Source organism: Saimiri boliviensis, chromosome 1, assembly GCF_048565385.1.
Source record: "Saimiri boliviensis isolate mSaiBol1 chromosome 1, mSaiBol1.pri, whole genome shotgun sequence".
Taxonomy (NCBI): domain Eukaryota; kingdom Metazoa; phylum Chordata; class Mammalia; order Primates; family Cebidae; genus Saimiri; species Saimiri boliviensis.
In genome coordinates, this window is record NC_133449.1 from 143,781,345 (window position 1) to 143,801,844 (window position 20,500).

A 20,500-nucleotide genomic window follows, 5' to 3' on the forward strand; every position below is an offset into this window, starting at 1 on the left:
GTGGTGTATATCTGGACTTGCCCAAATTCCAGTTAATTAAAGGTCTTGGCTTTGAGAATTTATATTGTAAGTCATGAGAGAGACAGGGACCACATCAATTGAACAAATATTTTCCTGCACAGATAGCTAAGGCAGGTACAGGACATGCAAAGAAAAAGAAAAAGGAATTCACTTTCTAGAAGAGTCGTCATATGTAATCACATAATTATGACAGTATAATGAGAACTATCATCAAGGTATAGATAAAGGGCAGTGAAAATGTAGATTAAGGAGCAAATCATTGTTCATCATTATAGAAAATACCTTATAGATTTGCATATTATTCTTATAGAGTAGCCATGTTAATCTTGCCTGCCTTGTTCCAGCTTTAACTTTTGTGCCAATAAGAAAGTACCTCTGTAATTATAATCATGATTGTTAAAAAAAAAAAATACCGTTGTGCCTTTCCACGAGGGATATTAGAGCATGGTCATTAGGCTGTCATATTCTTCTTGGGTCCAATGTTACCTTTATTTTGCAGCCTAGAGAACTCAGGCTCATAGATTGGGAACTCTTGGGTGTCACAGATGCAGTCAAACCCCAATCTGTCTTCTGAGTCAGATATATTTTCTACATTATAAAGCCAAAGAACACATAACATATCATCACTTTCTCTATTTATAGATGATCGGAGGAGACTTAAATTCTGTGCTTCTCTTGTCGTTGGATAGAGTTTTCAGCTGTTTATGGTCAGGAGCTATGTGGCAACCATTGATTTTTGTAATCCCCAGCACCTAGCAAGTGCTTAATACTGTTTAGATGTTTCATTAACAATCAATTGGTAAAATAGCATGACATAAGTACCTTCAAGTTATTCTACTTTCTGCTTTGTAGACATTAAATTGTTTCATCCTAGTATATGGAAAAGACAACTTTAGGGTGTCTTTGCTTGTCCTAAAAACCAAATTTCAGTGTTACAGCTTTTAGAATTTGTCTAGCAGGCTTTCCGGTCTTCGTCGGAAAGCCCATAAAAAAGCAAAAATAAATAAGTTTCTCCCCTCATTCTATGGTTTTATAGCCCCACCAGTATTATTTCCCAGTCCTTCTAAAAATGAAACCATAGCAACAAATGTCTGCGCTTTCACCATGTACCAGACTCTGTGGTAGGCGTCATATGCTCGATCTCTGGCTAGAGGCACAGAAACCCTGTGTGTAGATGGTGTTACCCTTTGACAGATGAGGAAACGGAAAACTCAGTGTAGTCAGATAGGATGCTTGAAATCACACAGCCAGGATCTGAACCAACTGTGCCAGCGCTACAAAGCACTGTGCTGTATTACTCTGCAAGGGGGACTGACTGATGCCTTCGGGTAAAGAGAACTGGGCCTTAGGCAAGCAACACGGGAGAAAACATCGGTTCCTGAGGAGTCCCTGAAGGCACGCCAGAATCACCTCCCCACACCTTCACACAGGCTGCTTATCCTAGGCCTTTGGAGCACTGTGAGTGAACTGAGTGGGGGAACTCAATGGAGACAGAAAGCAGCACTGATAATAATGTAAACATTACTCAGCGTAGGGCGGCTTTCTCTCTGTACAAAATATCGAGAGGAGATGTTGACAGTCTTTGTAGTGCTGAAATCTGGTGGGGAAAGTGGAGAATCATTCCCAGTTTCCAGCCTTGCAGGGACCTGAGTAATGTCTTTCTTCCCTAAGTACAAGTTCTCACACTTTCCTGTGGAACCTGGACTAGCAAAAAGAAACCCTAGGTGGACCACGGGGGAAGGCCGATTTGTAAGATTCTGAGAAGTTATGTTCAGCAGTTCTCTGTGTCTGTCACCATTCTGGACACACAGCCACATTTTATCTGTTTGTGTTCACAGGTTCACTTGCACTCTTAAAATTTAGTATTTTAGGAAGATAGATTTGGAATGGAGAAGAAACTAGAAGAATACTGTTATACTCCAGTCTCTCAGAGTCTAGACTGTGTTGGGGCTCAGAGACCCTAACTAACCTAATTATTGATTGAGTCTGTGGAGACTGAATGAGCCTCTGTTAATTAACTTTGGCCCAATCCCAGAATGACTTGCTTTCTACTGGTTTTGATCTATGTCTTGCACCTCTGGGCTTTTCCTCTGTTTGTCCAAGGGTCTCTGAGGTTCCTTCCCACTCTAGTTAGTCTTCACAGTCCTGTAATAAAGCCCCAGGGAAGCGTGATAAGTGTGTCCCTGCACTGTGGCCACCCATCCTCACAAGATACCATGGCCACAGCTGCAGGAAGCTTTGCCAGGGGAAGACAGCATATTTTGGGGGAACCAACAAGAGGCCAAAGACAGGCAGGTTGACTCAGTACCTCAACTTCAGGATCAGGTCAAAGTCAGGAATATTTAGCCAGCCTCCAAATCCTGGCATGAGCCAGGCTTATGGTGGAAGCCCAGTGCCTAAACTTTATTAAATAGACCAACAGCCGATGTTGGTCTAAACCAACATCATTTGGCTCTGTTTTGACTGGTGGTTCATTTGCAAACCTGACATGGAGCAAGGTATCTTGAAACTGAAATGTGGAATGGCCCTTTGGGAGCTCAAATCAGTTTGGTTAGCCTTATGCATATTTCAGCAAGGAATCAGTCCAATGGACTGATGTAGGGCTTAGTACCATCTTTGTCCCCAAAGATGCAGAGCAAGCAGCAGCACCCACTGGTCAGCGCGTGCTCACCATCCCACCTTGAGGCTTCCAGAGCCTGCCAGAGAGGTTCCTCCCTGAAAAAAAAAGCAGAAGCCCCACAGAATGGTGCCTGAACCCCCATTCCCGGATTGCTGACTTGTGCAACTGAGGGCTAGCATAGATCTGTGCATCCTTCCAGGGCTGAAGCAAAGAGGGCCTTCAGCTGCTGTGTCCTGCAGGTGCCTGGCTTAGGGAAGCCAGTGATCAAAAGATGCTTCCTCTTCAGCAAGGTGGAAGGAGCCCACAGATAATTGCCCTCTTTCCACAGAGGTTCTCCAGAATAGGACGTGTGGAAAGAAAGAGATTTCTATAAACAAGCGAGTCTGTCCTTATTCTGGATTAGGCTGCTAACAGAACACGTGGAGCTTATTCCTTCTGAATTTCTGGCTTTGAAGGTGTCTGCATTTGTTTTAGAGTAAGCAGGTGGCCTGAGGGTGTTTTAAAGCACATAGGCTATGTGACTGGGCCTGGCTATCATCCCTGCGTTTAGATGAGAGAATCATGTCGTCAGAGTCATTTAAAGTGGACTGACAGATTGGCTCATGCTTGCTAGGCCCTCTCATTTAATTCTAGTTAGACCACAAAACGATGTGGCTCCTGCCAGTTACACAAAGCTTTGGTTCTGATGGCTGTTCTCAAAGTGTGGTCCCTGGACCACCAGCATTACCTGGGGACTTACTGGAAATGCAGATTATCTGACTCAGACCTACTGAATCAGAACCTCCGGGCAGGGGCTGTGATCTGTATTTTAATGAACCCTGCCTGGGAGTCTGACACATTCTGGGGTTTGCTGAACCTCAAGGCTGCGATCTCATTGACAAGCGTGAGGTTTTGAAATCTACTTCTTTAACTAGATAATAAGTCCTGAGCCCTTGCAGGGTGAGGGAGGCTCAGAGCTTTCCCAAAAGACAGGGAAAGTCTCTGACACTCAAAGGGCCCTAGGTCTTGGTAGATGTAAGCAAAACTGTGGGTGGTGGAGAGAGAGGGAGGGAGGGAAGGAGCTGGAGGGTCAGGATAACAATGCAGAGTGATTGAAGACCTGGAAATCTTTATCTAAACGGCTTAATAAGTAACACCTGGGTGAAATGTACATGGGCCCTCTCTATTACTGTTCTTTCGACTTCCTGTGAGGTGATAATTATTTCCAAGTAAAAAGTAACATCATAACAATAACACCTAAGAGCTACTGGAGTTTTAAAGTGCTGACCTATTTCGTTCATATTTAAGTTGGAGAAGAAAAATAATCAGCTTTTCCCTGAGCAACTCTTACACCTATCTGTAGTATAAATCCAATTTTATTTGAAATCCTTTTTAGAAACAAAAGGTCTGTGAAGTGGTGGGACCTCTTTGTCTTGCCATACCTACGTAGACATATTGTACTTTGGAGGGTAGATGTTTTCTGGGGATATATGGGAACAAGATAGCTTGCATTTCCTGAGAATAGGACTGCGTTTTGAACAGAAGGTTCTTAACTTCACCAGGCTGGATGTTGAGACGGATTCTGTTCCTTTGGACGGGGAATAGAAAAGCCCCAACTTCTTTTTAGCTGTGGCATGAAGACCACCCCTTGCTGAGTGGACATGTGCATGCATCTGCTTCACACAAATCCTCTTCCCCCACCACCCCTACTCCTCTTTGAAACATCTTTAAGTGCTTGGTTGGAGGCAGAATGAGACCATGCATGTTTAAAGACCAAGCTGGCAGGAAAGCAGATTCTTTAAAGGAACTGTTGTTCTCTCTATTGGGGAAGGAAGAAAATTTAGCCAGATCTCTGGCCACTTATCAAGTGCAGTAGCTCCACAGGAGATGCAAGTAAGAAAGCCCAGCCTGTCCTCTGGGGAAGGAATTGCAAGCAAACGCCAAGAGTAACTCCGCTTTCAATGAAAATAAGACGATCACAGAATCCAGAAGCACAGATGACCCTCTGGAAATACTGCATTTCTGCTGTCTAGAGGGAGTATGAGGTATGAGAAGCTGAGAGAGAAGGGGTTATGGGAAACATACTGTACCTTCCATTTAGTTATAATTTTGAGCTGAATGACCACTTTCATGTCTGGTGATACATCTGTGTCTCATGTGTTGGGATAGTTATCCCAACTCAGACATTGAGTATGGAGTTGTGTGAAATTTTTTTTCCCTAGTCAATGGAGAGAGATAAAAGATTGCTGTAAATTTCTGGGGCAGGTGGCAAGCTGGTTTACGGAACGCAAGGCGATGAGAACCTCTAGCTTACGGAAAGTAGCATGAATTAATAATCATTTAATTGGCTCCTCCATTATGTTGCTGGTTTGGGAGATGGAAGTTTAGATGGAGGGGCTGTCAGTGGTACTTTTTAGCTGACGGTCTGATGGTTGAGAGGTGGGGGTGGTGGCTGCCTTTGGACTCTCCGCAAGGTTCAAGTGTCAGGCAGCATTCCAGGCCCTCAGTGGGCTCACCCTGGGATGTCAAAAAGGAAGAGGATCAGCACTTTGGTGATTACCACCTCCAGGTGTCATTCTACCATGAAGAGACGCAGAAGAAGCTTCCCAGTAACGTAGACAGCTCATTGCCTGCCCAGGATTTCCCCAGGGGAGGGAGGTGTCTGTCCAGAGGGAGACTGGTTTGCGTCACAGGCAGCCCACCATGCCAGCCGCTCACTGGTGTGCTGAGTGGTGAGAAGATGAATTTTGCTTAGGAAACACAGAAACTCATTCTACCAGTATGTTGGTTTTCTTGAAGGGCAAGTGGATATCTTGAAAACGGAGGACGATAAGGTTCCATATTTACTTTATTTCCAATTTTTCTTCAGGTTTATCTTGGATGAAGCAGTAATTCCATGCCTTACCTGGCTTCAGAGTTGTACAGTCTCTAAATGAAAAATGAAGCCTCTGTTGGCTTTAAGTCCACTGGGATTGCAAGTGCAACTCTTCAGTTTTCTGTGGCCAGAATTTCAGTGACTCGGCTGTAGAATTTGTTAGCAAAGATTGGGATTACATGAGAATTTGTTCTAGCAAGAATGGTTTTATCAGGTAAAGTTACAAGGGACTGTGAATGTTGGAAGGCTCTGCCTCCACCATCTTTGGCCACTTTTTAAGCTTTCTAAGCGTTACTGTTCCTTAAAGTAAATCATTACCTACATGAAGTTTTGCTAGCCATATTTTCATTATTCTATATGCTTAGAATATAATAAAACCATGTCTTGTAAATTTCAAACAAAACGTTGCATGAATGCAGATCAGCTCTCTTCCCTGTTCCCTCTAAGTAGCAAGAGTAGAAGGGTAACTTTTTAAGTAATTATTTTTAGAGGTTATATACTTTTCAAACAAATGATGATAAAATCAAAGGGTATCTGGAAGTTAGCGTCTCCATGCGTAAGTGGTTTTCCCCCTAAGGGAGCCATGCATTGACAACTGTGCTTCCCTTTGAAAGAAGTTCTTTTGCCTAGAATGCTGAGGAACCCAAGGGGTTAAAATAGACGATCATGAATCAGTTCTGTCTCTCTCAGTATTCGTCTTTGTGAGTTCTCGTTGGCCACCCCATTACAGTATGAGGGGATATGGTGGCTGTTGGCCCAGAAAGCTGACTTATGAATTTTCGGAACTCCCTAACAGGGACATGCTAGTCTTTCCTGTGCCTCATCAGCAGGTGTTGGGTAGGGCCACCATTAACACTAATAAGCAGAGCAAGTGCTTTCTCACTCCCTAGAAAGTCTATGTAGCATGGAATCCACAGCTCGCATCCTGTCAAGTTTGAGTAGGAGTTTGACCCAGCATTTCGTTGCCACGATATCCCATTTACCTAGCTTTATAGGGTTTGTCATCTGTAGCATTCAGTTGCATGATTCCCTACATTTTTATCCCCTTTGAAGTCCCAGGAGCCCAACATGTTGCCTGTGAAAGATTCACTGAGATTTAACACATATTTTCGTATTTTATAACTGCCAAAATGAGAGAAATTGCTTTAACTAGCAAAATAAAAAATACCGTCTGATGTTTTGCACAGTATAGAGCCAAATACCAACTTTTTTTTTTTTTTTTTGAGATGGAGTTTCACTCTTTTTCTCCAGGCTGGAGTGTAATGGCACGATCCTGGCTCACTGCAGCCTCCGGCTCCTGGATTCAAGCAATTCTCCTGCCTCAGCCTCCCAAGTAGCTGGGATTATAGGTGCCTGCCACCATACCTGGCTAATATTTTGTATTTTTATTAGAGATGAGGTTTCACTACATTTGCCAGGCTAGTCTTGAACTCCTGGCCTCAGATGATCCGCCCGCCTTGGCCTCCCAAATTGCTGGGATTACAAGCATGAGCCACCACAGCCTCAAATACCAACTTTTTCATGGACAGTTGAACTTCAATGATAACTGTAATAGTAAAAATAAAATGACTATGGGAAAACTTATAAACTGGTCCATGATGTCATCACCTAAAGACGATGATCATTTTCTTTTAGTCTTTTTTCTAATACCTAATTTTTACATAGCTGTAACATGGGACAATACACATTTAATCTTCTTTTCTGATTTGCATTCCCGATGATTTTTCCATACTGCTTCATTTTTCATGTCTTATCATACTCGGTAGAATGTCTGTACCGTTGTTTACTTACACCATGCCGTATTGCAAGAGATCTAGATTGTTTCCACATCATTTTGTCATTATTGTACAAACCACTACAGATACTAATGCTTCAAGTTGTTTGGTTTTTTGTTGCCAGTATAAACCAAAGTTTCCAGGCACCAGTTGTCTAAACTGTGTCTTGTCTCTGGAGTGCATCTATTTCCATTTCACTTATGTGACATCATAGCAGGCTTAGAGTGACCAGTAATTGATTTTTAAAAGAGTGTTTTGTATATTGTGACATGTCTTCTAGAGTTTTAAGTTTAGAAAAGCCTTCAAAGTAGAAAACCTCATACTTTCTCTCTTGGTATTCATACAACTTCATTTACTTATGCCTATGATGTATGCTAGTGACAGAACTGAAGTAGAAATTTATTCTGAGACTCTGGCCCTTTTGAAGTTGTTCAGAGAGAAGAAACTTGAGAGAACGATTGTGGCCTGTGATAAACCATCATCTAGCAGGTGGGTGGGGAACTTGCACAACTTTTTTTTTTTCTTCTTTTTGAGACAGAGTCTCACCCAGGCTGGAGTGCAGTGGCACAATCATGGCTCACCACAGCCTCAACCTCCCAGGCTCAGGTGATACTCCCATCTCAGCCTCCTGGGTAGCTAGGACTTACAGGCACCTGCCACCATGCCTGGCTAATTTTTGTAGAGGGGGGTTTCACCATGTTGCCCAGGCTGGTCTTGAACTCCTGGGATCAAGCAGTCCACCCACCTCAGCCTCCCAAAATGCTAGGATTACAGGCATGAGCCACAGTGCTTGGCCAGAACTTACACAACTGTTTGCCCATCTATAGAAACGGTGTAAAGACTTTGGTCCCATGTCTTCATAGGGACTGACATTTTAATGTCTGAGGCCAAGCAAGGGAAGAGCATGTGTCAGCCATAGTTAACTCTTAGGAGCTATCCCCACATCACTCAGGGAAACACAGTAAGATTGGAACTGGGTGTTTATAGAATCTGTTATAAGAACGGCATTGCTTTATCTTTAGAGAAGGGGCCAGTGAGCTGCAAGTGGCTAATATCCACTTCTAGACAGATTTGATCGAATAAAGATGCAGATTGTCCTAGATAGAATGGAGATGAACCTTTAAGTTTGTGCACCAGTGGATGCAGCATTTTATGTTAGAGCAGGGCTGTTGTATTACTGGGAAGAAAGAGAAATGAGTGAGCAAGTGGTGATTTTATTTTTTAAAACACTTTATAATGGATCCTTAGCTCAAGCTCACAAAAGAAGCTTTAGAATTCCAGAGCAGTTTGAGTTTGGAAAAAAAAAAAGGTAATAAAAGTTCCCCTCTCCATGCAGGGGGAAAGAATAGTGGCTTCTGAAACCAGAATTCTCACCTCTGCAACCTCACCACAATTCATCATGTGTTCAGCCTTCAAGGAAGAGGATGGACTCTTTGGTCCCATGAAGAAACTAATGCTGCACTGGGTTACTGTGTTTGCTTTTCAGCTCTGGGAGAGTGAGATGAGTTGGGTGGTCTCAGCCTCGGTGCCCATTCATCCACACTACTGAGCAGGTGCAGAATTGACTCATTCCATAGTGGGGTGGCGGGCAGATTGAGGGCATTTACAAGGCAGTCACAGTCCTGTAAAAACAGGTGTTGTTTTTAATCAGGCAGAGTAACAAAAAGATGGGGATGAGTATATGGAATAGAATCTGTGTTTTGGTTTGCCTCTACTGAAAGGAGGAGCAGATAGCAGCTTTTTCCTATCTGCCACAATCGTTCTCTCAAGTTTCTTCTCTCTGAACAACTTTTTCCTACTGTAAACCCTGAGCCTAACCTAGTGCCTACCAATTGGGGTTAACAATAGAGAAGGTAAAGAAATGGCTGTGACAAATAAACACTGGAAGTATTATTTGATGCCCTCACCTACCACATCTTGAGAATGCATTTGAAGAGTCAGTATATAGAAGAGAACCATTAAGCAAAAATCAAAATGATGGCAAATAAGGAAGCTTCTGGGTGCAAGGGAACTTACATCCCTGAAACATTAATTAAAGACTCCAAATGTAGACATGTTCAGGAGTGGCCCACCACACTGCAAGGTCTAAAACCTGCAACGCAAAGTTCCGTAGGATCAGGTGTGGGTGGGGCCAGGGGATGGGGAGTGGGCCATGGGGGAACTGGTCTAGAATGTTACAGCACCTAGTTAATCGGCAGCCAGTCCATCACATTAAACATCCAGCTGTCATGTATTACCTTTCAAGTGAAAATGAATAACTCCCATTAAGAGCAAAATGGGTTTGAAGTCGATTCGAGACAGATTAAAGTACTGTTATGAATGTGTGTGTTGGGAGGAGGAAGATCTGTGTGTAATATGCTTGTCCTTGTGCTTTTTAAATAATAGATGTCCTACAAACTTACGTAGACCAGGTTACCGAGATACTGGGGTTAAAGGTCACATGATGTGCATTCTGGGAACAGCATCAACTTCCTGGAATATATTTCCTGCATTTGGCAAATTTCTTTTCAAAATTATATTGTGGCCTTATGACTTTAATGAATAAAATTGATTTTCTAAGATTGTTTATTAAAGTATACAGCTATAATGACAGCATCCTGGTGTCCACATCAGAACAAATTTCAAACCCAAGCATAAATGGAAATACATGCTAGATAACTAGACAGGGTAAAACAGAAAGCAGTTTAACAAGGAATAAAAATTAGCTTTTCTAATCCAGTGACCTGAGTGCTGAGTCACATTATTTTTTCATGAGGGCAGTGGGTATATATTTTCTCACTACCACTTTCATGAATTTTAAGAATTTTAACCAAAATTCTGAAAAATGGAGTACTACATTCAAAATAAATGAAAGAGCCAACACTTAGAAATTGACCAGGTTGTGGAACAACCTGATCCATCCACACTGGAATTGTGTTTAAACTGGAGGAGACTTGCTTATCCTGGATAAACCCTTAGCCTGGCTGTTTTCTTATGAAAGTGTTCGCCTCTACTGGAAGGAGGAACAAATAGCAGCTTTTTTTTTTTTTTTTCTAATTATAAACCCTGAGCCTAACCTAGTGCCTACTGATTGAGGTTAAACAATAGAGAAAGTAAAGAAATGTTTCCTTTTCCTGCTTCAGAGAACTCCTTCCACCAGCACTGCTGTACCTGCTGTCTGCTACTCAATCCTCATGGGTGGCTTCTCTTTAAGTAGCATTTGTTTTTTTGGTGGTAGAGGCAAGAGGGGCATGGAGGCATGGTTTGGGTAAGCAGATAGGAAACTTTCCTTCTTCCCACCCACTCCGAATAAGCTCTTAGGTCTGGAGCATTGGCTAGATTATATCTTGGATTCACACCCTGCTTAGTTCCACTCCCCAATTATTTCTTCCCCAAAAGCAAACTCCAGAACCCAAACTTGATTTTTCCCCCCACATATTCGTTAGGCTGATAACCACGTGAACCTTTCTCAAATCACATTCATCCTGTTGCTGGTGCTGTGCCATGTTGTGATTCCAAAAGGAGGGACAATAAAATTGAGAGCACATCTCTTCTTAGATCTCTGAAGCAGAGCATGTCTGGTACTCTGGGTGGCAAAGCAAAACTTTCCACCCCCCCTCAGCCCTACTGCCCCCCACAAGCCAGCAGATTGTGTCTAGATTGGGGGAGGTTAGAACAGGCAGAATTTAGCTTAATCCAACTCCAGAGCCTTTTATTCCATTTCTTTGCCTTCTTTTCCTAATGTTCAGTTGTTAACATAGTGACAGAAATTCATGGGGGAGAAAGAAACACTTGCTTCTATTCCAACATGCTTGATAAATCAGTCCGGATGTTCATCCTTCTTGAATTTTGGTGTTTGAAGAAAATCCTGTGCTATAAATGAATGTTGATTTTCACCCAACACAAACCCTCTGGGAGCTGGCCTGGCCTGGCTGCTGTACTGCATCTTCTACTTTCTCTTCTAGCATCGTCCAGCCAAGCAGAGAAGGAGCTGACAGATTCTCCTGCAACCTCCAAACGCATCTCCTTCCCAGGTAGCTCAGAGTCTCCCCTCTCTTCGAAGCGACCAAAAACATCTGAGGAGATCAAACCGGAGCAGGTGAGGCTGGAAGGGACTCTGCTGGTTGGGGGGTGAGATGTTGTAGACATTGGTGGGGAACACACTTTTGGGTGGGTGGGCTTGGGGCACACACAGTTGCTCAGAGCAGTGGGTGTGTTTCCCACAGATGTACCAGTGTCCCTACTGCAAGTACAGTAATGCTGACGTCAACCGGCTCCGGGTGCATGCCATGACGCAGCACTCGGTGCAGCCCATGCTTCGCTGCCCCCTGTGCCAGGACATGCTCAACAACAAGATCCACCTCCAGCTGCACCTCACCCACCTCCACAGCGTGGCACCTGACTGCGTGGAGAAGCTCATTATGACGGTAAGGCAGCCAGGAGCAGCACCCTGTGGTCTTTCTCCAGGGTCAAAGGTGATGCAGTAGCAAGATACTGTGTTATTGGATGAGAAAGCCAGTGTAGAGTTGGAAATGTCAGGTAACAGTTCTCATTCTGTGACCTTTGTTCTCCCATCCCTGTCTTAGACTTGGCATGACCGTAGCCCAAAGTGCTGAACATGTGTCCCTTAACATCCTCTCTCCCCTCCAGGGACAGAGGCATGGATTAGCTAACCATTGATATGAAGAAATCATTCAAATTCTTCAAACCAAATCATTCAAAATCTTTAAACCTTTACTGAGCAGGTCATGGACTACATTGCTCTTACCTTCATTACGTCTCATTTCATCCTCATAACAAACTCTATTTTTGTTTTTGAAGGGAGCCAGGCACATTAGGTCACACCTCTAATCCCAGTTCTTTGGGAGGTCAGGGTAGGGGGGATCGCTTGAGGCCGGAAGTTTGATACAAGCCTAGCTAACATAATGAGACCCTGTCTCTACAAAAAATATTTTAAAATTAGCCAGGCATAGTGGTGTATGCACCTGTACCGCTAGCTACTTGGGAGGCTAAGTTGAGAGGATCTTTTGTGTTTTTAGTAGAGATGGGGTTTCACCATGTTGGCCAGGAACTAAACTTGAGCCCAGGAGTTTGAGGTTGCAGTGAGTTATGATCAGGCCACTGCACCACAGCCTGGGTAACAAAGGGAGACCCTGTCTCTTCAAAAAAAGAAAGAAAAAATTATTTTGCCACATTCCCATCAGCACATAAGGAAACTGAGCTCAAAGATGTTAACTGACTTGATGCCATTTGTTAAGGAGCAGAGTAGAGATTTGAACCCACAATTTTCAACTCTAGGGATAGCCCTGTAATGGAGGAGGAGTTTCTCAGGAGATAGTTTCATTCTCAAAGCAAGAAAATGTACAGCTGGATTTGCTGATTCGTGGATGTGGGTTTTGCATTTGAATATGATATTGCTAGAGCTGCAGATTTTTGAAAGCATGACTCTTAAGTGACCACTGTAAACATGGCCTAATTAGTATAACGATGTAAATCTAGCTGTAACATGAAAACTTTTCAAAATACTGCCGGTGGTGGTGATATCCTAGTTTTGACTATGCTGGTGCTGCTATGAAAGCCCTTTCTGGGTGGACACAGTGGCTCACACCGGTAGTCTCAGCACTTTGGGAGGCCAAGGTAGGTGGATCACCTGAGGTCAGGAGTTTGAGACCAGCCTGGCCAACATGGTGAAACCCCGTTTCTACTAAAAATACAAAAATTAGCCGGGTGTGGTGGCAGGTGCCTATAACCTCAGCTACTCAGGAGGCTAAGGCAGGAGAATCACTTGAACCCAGGAGGCAGAAGTTGTAGTGAGCCCAGATCAAGCCACTGTACTGCAGCCTGGGCAACAGAGCGGGACTCTGTCTCAAAAAAAAAAAAAAAAAAAAAAAAGCCCTTTCCTCATAATTAGAGGAAAAACCACCAAAGAGAATTATTCTCACCTCTTTCTTAGCATTATTTTTAGCAGTGGACTAATAGGAAGTTAATCTGATTGCCTTTTCATGTGAAGATTCCCAGAGAGGTAGTCTCTTCACAACTCCACGTTATAATGTGCAGGTCACAGACATATCACCTCTAGGCATTTCCTGTTCCATTTGGTTCTGCAGAAATTAATGAATAATGTTGTAAGTGATGTTTAGTCGTGAAGAACTTATAATTGATGATGCATCAAGACAACTTTAGCAGCCCATGGGAAGCTCAAAGGTGACCTAGCATGAGTTGCCTTTCTGAGATCTTTCAAGTATGAATTAACTTTCTGTAGGTATTTGGCTGATGAATATTCTGTAAAGATTCTCTGTAAGTGAAAACCTTCTGTGGACCAATGGGTTTCTGTGTTACTGGTTTCCTCAGCATTCTCATCAGCCTTGGAAGTAACAGGCCTCATTGTACTTCCCAGCTAATGGCCTGGAACCATGGGAGCCTTGAAGGAACGGAAAGAGATGTGGGGAGGGAAGCAATGTCAATACTGAGCTACATTTTTCTTTTACTCAGGTGATTATTTTTGCTGTTTAATATAAATCTAGTTTAGGAACTGTGGGCCTACAGTAATCAGCATGACTGGTTTACATTAGACGGTAAAAATTTCATTTATGTTTATTCCTAGGGACTTGAGTATAACTTATATTTCAAATATTCATTGTCATATTTTCATAACAGCAATAACAAGGTAAATTTCAAGTGGCAAGTGTGGTGGTCATTGTGAATCTTCTTCATTTACCAATGGAGTCTTCAAGGGCAGGATATTACTGCTGTGTTTGCTTGGGTACCAATCCCTAAGACATTTCTGGAAGTTACCCGGTAACCAGCACCTTCGGAAGCAGTGATTCTTGACCTTTATGGAGACTCTGATGAAAGCTATATGGCCATACTGGATTATTCTTTGCACAATGATGTGTGATAACCACTGTTATTGACCGTCCATCAAGTATTTTGCAAATATAAAAGGGTACAGTGCCGGAGAGCATAAGGATACATCATGGGACTGGTCAATAAAAACTGTTCTATCGTCCCTGGCAATATTATTATGTAGGAGACACTGCTCCCTAAAGGGGCTGTGCTTAGTATCTTGTATAGAAACCCCTACGTGCTTCATCTTTCCACAGCAGACCCTGGAGATCTTTTCTAGACATTTCTGAGAAGTGTGCAGATTGTGGGAAATGTATTCGTAATGGGAAGTCAATTTGTTAGCAACATGAGAAAGTTAATGAATTCAAGAGTAAAGCTGAAAGTTGTGAGAAATGTAATCATATACATATTTTACTTTTTACTGAGAGGTGTATATGCAAGGATGAATTTTCTCTTTGCCTAAGATGTAGTTATGGCATGGCTGTCAGAACTAAACTGGTTTCTCCAGTCATGGTGATAGTTCGCACTGAAGCCAACCTATGCATCTCTATCTCAGTCCTTTAGTTTAGCGGGAAAAAAAAAAAAAGAGCAAGCAGGGTCAGAGGGAATTCATGGGCCTGCGACAAGTTGAACTTGAGAGCCTGTTCAAGGACTGGAATACTGATCTTGGTTTCCGTCCTGATGAATCAAAGCAGATGCCAGTGTCTTTCCTCTGAAAATTTTGGTGTAAAAATGGAATTTGCAATTGTTTTACAACTAAGTGATTATAATGAACCTGTGGTTAAAATCATGTCATGGGAGGGTATTTTATTGTCATTTTATTAGAAAACTGGCCCCAGGAAAGTACTGGTTAGGCTTTCTAGCGATGTATCTGTTTGTTCATGGACAAAAAGAGCAGGACACTGAAAAGAGTATGGATGAAAAATGGTCCTCTAACCAACGCTCCATTTTCTAAACCATATCATTAAGGAACAGCCAGTTTTATGGTCATTCATCCTCCAGGAGAAGAAAGTTATGTCTGCTTTGTCCCTGACTGGCTAGGATGAATGGCAGCAAGAGGAGGGAATCTTCTTTCTTTCCAAATGGTTGACTGAGTTAGTTGCCGTTGGCTGCAGAATAGGAAAAGCTTGCAAAATATCTCAAATAGATGATACTCTGGAAGACAAGGGGTGTGTCAGGGGTATTTACAGCTGTAAATTCTGGTAAATATTTTTTGCTGTCTGGGTCCAAAGTCTCCGGATTTAGCTTGAGTTCGGCTCAATCCCACTACAAGTAAATTCCACCCTGATAAATGGAAACAGATTACTTTCTACACAACATCTTTCTGTTCAGTTGTAAATGGAGTGCATTTTGAGGAGGCTTCATTTAATAATACCTTATCAGACAGCTTTCAGGAACCTGCAGTGTCTAATATGTCTGTTGCTATGGTAACACCTGCCTGCCTATGCTGTGCATCTCATATCTATGTCTTCCATGGGCCCCCTTCTCCCTACTGATGAGGGGGCTTGAGGAATATTCTCCACTAGGAACAACTGCAGTGCTGGCCCTCCACTATGGAGACCGCACCCACAGCACTTCATTCTTCTTGGCCTACTGGAAACAGAGCTCCAAAGAGTGTCTCCGCACACGTCATATGAAAGAAGGAAATCTACAAAGCTTAACAGAGATGAGACAAGGGCTCCTCAACAACTGGCTGGGGAGTCTGCCCCCAGTGTCAGTTTCACATAAGAACTCTCACCTATTTACAAAGAAGCTTGAGATTTCAAATTGGTGAAAAGACATGTAGGAGCTGCTGTGTGGTGGCCTTATTTTCCTAATCTTTCAGGAAGTGAGGGTGGAAGGCATGGGGCCCATGTTTCTGGCCCCTGAATGAGAATAGGAAAAACCATCTACCATACATTTCAATACTCTTAAATTATTCTAATTGATCACTATCTTTCTACATGACAGGACACACCACTGGGATCCTGAAGCACTGATATGGAGAAATTTTCTTTCTTCTTTCAACATTTAACAGAATATGACCTCACGGTGGAGATGGGATTGGCTCCTGGGCAGCCTAGGAACACCTTCTCTAGCCCTGTATCTTTGCCCCCTTTGGTAGCTCTTAATTATTCTGCAATTTTTGCACCTGCACAGATTTCCCTTCCATGCTCCTGGCCCTGCGTTGCCTGCACTTTTCTCTATATCCCTTTTGAGACCACTAGTTTGTCCCTTGCCATTTTTTCTGTCAGTGTCTGTGACTCTCTGTGCCCCATGTGTGCCTGTGTGTCTGTGAGTCTCTGGACCAGACTGGTCATCCGCTCCCCCGCCTCCCCCACACTGGAGCTCTCGGGTGGCCACTGGCCTGGGGGCTGTTGCACCCACCTGGGTACCAGCTCTCTCACTTTATCTCTAAGAGGAAGGTAGTGAAAATAATCGGGCTTCATTAATTCCAAGCCCTGTGAGATGACAGCCATTTGGAGCCTGTTTGCCAATTAGATGGTCTAAATTAGAAGTGACCTTGGTATACTGCCACTGCTTGCCTTTCGGAGTCTAATGAAGCTTTTCTCTCCAATTCATTCTCCTTCTCGTTCTCACCTCTCACTCTCTGTGCACATGTGTATAACTCTTCATGGTTCCTGTTCTCCCACACACCTTTTTAAAAATCTGGTTCTGAGCTACATTGGTTTCCAGCCCACATGAATGTTACCACAGCCCTACAGTATTTTCTTTGGAGCTTTATGTATTTAAAAACTGAATGAACTACCATACAGAAGCAGTTTTAGAAAGGAAACAAGAAGGCCACGGTGAAAGGATGGCTTGAGTCCAGGAGTTTGAGACCAGCCAGGGCAACATGGCAAGACGGTGTCTCTACCAAAATAAATAAATAAATAATTGCCGAGTATGGTCATATGTACCTGTAGTTGTAGCTACTGAGGAGACTGAGGCAGAAGAATCAAACTCAGCAGTTTGAGGCTGCAGCAAGCCATGATCATGCCACTGTACTCCAGCCTAGGTGACAAAGTGAGACTATCTCCAATCAAAAAAAAGAAAAGAAAAGGAAGTGGTACAAGGAGAGAAGAAGTGGGGCCTCTTAGACTCCATGGTCCAGTGCTCTCCCTGGCACATGTAGAAGGCAGTAAGGGTAGGGGAACCCAATTCTGAAACTCTCCTGGCAAGAGGTGCCCGGTTTGCTGGCTTTAAGTGTGCAGAAACCAGTTAATAGGCTGTCTAGATACTGGGAAGGAAGTGAGCAACTGGCCTCTCACTGGAGCAGCGGGCTTTAGGTACACCATTCGCTAGAATGCTCAGCCCTAAAAGCAGTTGGGTTTTAACTTGATGCTTAAATGTTTTGGGCAGAACCAGCCTCATCTACCAGGATGTAGAGACTGGTTTGGTCTGTGCCAGGGAGGTTTCTCCTTTTTGTCTGTCTGAAGTTCTTCATTCTGTTGACTTTCAATTAAAAGTAAAGGATTTGAGGCATCCTTGGGGGAGCCTAGGTATTGGCAGATCTACACTTTTCACCTAGAATAATGGACTTTTCAGAAAGCAGTCCTAAAATGAGCAGTGCCAAGGCAGTAGGAATAGGATCTCAGATAAACTATGTTCACCGCTTTTACTAAGAAAATATCTCTGCTGGTTGGGCGTGGTGGCTCACAACCGTAATCCCAGCACTTTGGGAGGGCGAGGCAGGCAGATCACCTGAGGTCAGGAGTTTGAGACCAGCCTGGCCAATATGGTGAAACCCTGTCTCTACTAAAAGTACAGTAAAATTAGCTGGGTGTGATGGCACATGTCTGTAATCCCAGTTACTCGGGAGACTGAGGCAGGAGAATCACTTGAACCTGGGAGGCGGAGGTTACAGTGAGCCAAGATCATGCCGTTACACTCCAGCCTGGGTGACAAGAGCGAAACTCCATCTCAAAAAAAAGGAAAAGAAAATATCTCTGCTTTCCAGCACATGGAATGTGTCAGGTACATCGATCTAACTTAGGCCAGCCTGTCTGTGGGTAGCCTGGAGAGATGAATGGGCATGAATAGTCCCATACAACTTAACAAAGGCTTATCTTGGCTGCACAGGGTGTTTGCCCTTCCACATCTGTGACCTGCAGGGGTTGGGGTAGGTGGCAGGATGGTGTTCGTTGTAACGTCAGCTTCTACCAAGAAATTATACATTGCAGCAGCCCCTCCCAAGTATCAGAGTGGGAGACCAGACCAGTACCTCAGACACTGGGCTGTGTAAGGTGGTCCTTGAGGCCTTAGCTTCCACTCACCTCACAGAATCCTGAAAAGCATGAAAACATAATCCAAAATGATAATGACCCAAACTATGATACATACAAATTTCTAATACATAGCTTGGAACTATGAACCTATGTCCCCTCTCCTAGTAGATCAAGGGCACTTTGAGTACATGGATTTCCCTCTGGGGAACTTGTGATTTCCTGTAATTATCTGGAATATTCTTTCTTTCTGTGAAAGTATTTTCCTAGGAGTCTGCAACTTTTATTAGATTTCTAAGGCTTTTATGACCTCTAAAGTTTTAATTATTCTGGATCATAAGCTTCCTGGGGACAAGGACTTTTGTCTTGCTCTCTGCATCTCACAAGCGTGCAGCACATGGATCCTGTACAGCATTTAGTAAATGATGGTCGAATGAACTGAGAGTCACTCAAGGCTACTCCTTCTCAACTGTGGTATTTTGGAATTAACTTAAGCCAACATTTTTAGCATCAGTGTGGAACACTTCTGTTTCTATTGTATATGAAAATTGCCTAAACTGGGAGGTATTCAGTCTTGGAGTAGAACTCCACATTTCTTTTGTTATGCATGAAACCTGTTTGTTAGGGATATATCAGAGCCACTGTTTGCTTCCAAACTTTCTGCAACCCAGTCAGTTAATGGTTTCTTCCCAAGTTGCCATGAACTGTACATGTGCTCTGGGAGGAAGGTAGGTTAATTGGCTTAAAAGGTATGGCAGGAAAACATATGGTGTCTAGAAGATCACCATGGTAATGCCTTTTGCATGGCAGAGGCCAATCTTGAGACACCCAGATGCTGTAATGACTGTAATCAACTGCATTTTCTTAACCAGAAAAACTTTTTCTTGTTACTTCTCAGGTTCATTAGTGAATGAATAGAGTGGGGGATATAATTTAGTGTATTAAATGTTTACTGATGTATGGATTATTGGAATAATCAATGTGGATGGTACAGTCAATGTAGAAAGTGTAGGTGTTTGGACTGATTGTATACTGTCATCTGGCCAAACCTTAGAACTTTTTTGTTTGACTGTCGAATACATGGCTGGAAGGATGGACATTGTAGGATTGTGGCCAGAGATGGAGAGGGGGAGAAGGAAGAGACAGAAAGCATGTATGTAGGTTGTGCACGAAAACTGGTGGTAGGACCAGTTATTTGAGGGCCTCTGAAGTTTGGCACATGACCACTTGGCATGACCCTGGTTATGCTACAACCAGGTTTTGCCTTCTAACAAACCTACATGGTTCAGTGTTCCTGGCAAAAGGGAAAGTCTTTACAGAACGGTGCTCAGCACAGCTGGGATTTATTTATTTATTTATCTATCAAGAGTCTCACCCTGTCACCCAGACTGGAGTGCAGTGATACGATTTTGGCTCATTGCAACCTCTGCCTCCTGGGTTCACGCGGTTCTCCTGTCGCAGCCTCCTGAGTAACTGGGACTACAGGCATGGACGACCATAACTGGCTGATTTTTGTATTTTTAGTAGAGTTGGGTTTCACCATGTTGGCCAGGCTGGTCTTGAACTCCTGACCTCAAGTGATCCACCTGCCTCAGCCTCCGAAAGTGCTGGGATTACAGGAATGAGCCACCACGTCCGGCCAACAGCCGGGTTACTGACTTTCCCATTTTCAGCTGTCCATCAGAGACTGCAGCTGGGACAGTCTGAATTCCATGCAGGTTAGTAGCCAGGTGTGATTGGAAAACAAAGCGGGCGTCAAGGCAAGTGTTGAAGGAAATTTGCTTTTGGGTATATCACCTCAGTGAGCAGAAGGACTCCTCAGTGCGCTCTGTTGTCAGGATTATGTTTATGGCTCTTTTAAGATGACAAAGCATGAAAGCTTTGAGTGAAAAGCTTTGGAAGCTGGTAGGAGATGGAAGAATGGGCAAAGGCACAGGAATTAGTGTCTGATTGCTGACATCAGGCCCTCCAGTAGCTTCCATTCTCAACCTCTGTTCAGACACATGTGCAGATAGACCCCACCTGAATTTCTAGATCTTCAGGATTCTCTTTAGGGATCTTCCTCTTTGCCTCCTGGGAATTTCTTGCCCATGAAAATTTCATATACCAACCCCCCGCCTTTTTTTTTTTTTTTTCCAGGGAGAGGTTGGGTACACTATAGATGAGAAGATGCAGGTGGATAAAAGTAGTTACTTAAACA

The 20,500-nt window shown here is 43.4% G+C and overlaps 1 protein-coding gene and 1 non-coding gene across 9 annotated transcripts in view; both read left to right on the plus strand.

The window, feature by feature from the left end:
- Positions 1–20,500, plus strand: part of ZFHX3 (zinc finger homeobox 3) — a 377,665-nt gene that overhangs the window by 339,472 nt on the left and 17,693 nt on the right. For all 8 annotated transcript variants that reach the window (XM_074405623.1, XM_074405619.1, XM_074405641.1 and 5 more), the window contains 2 exons: positions 11,215–11,348; positions 11,476–11,676. In XM_074405623.1, the coding sequence (XP_074261724.1) occupies positions 11,215–11,348; positions 11,476–11,676 (335 nt within the window). The remainder of the gene's footprint in view (positions 1–11,214; positions 11,349–11,475; positions 11,677–20,500) is intronic.
- Positions 949–1,008, plus strand: LOC120362196 (U7 small nuclear RNA). Its single transcript, XR_005578161.1, has one exon. It is a non-coding gene; the product is annotated as a U7 small nuclear RNA (small nuclear RNA).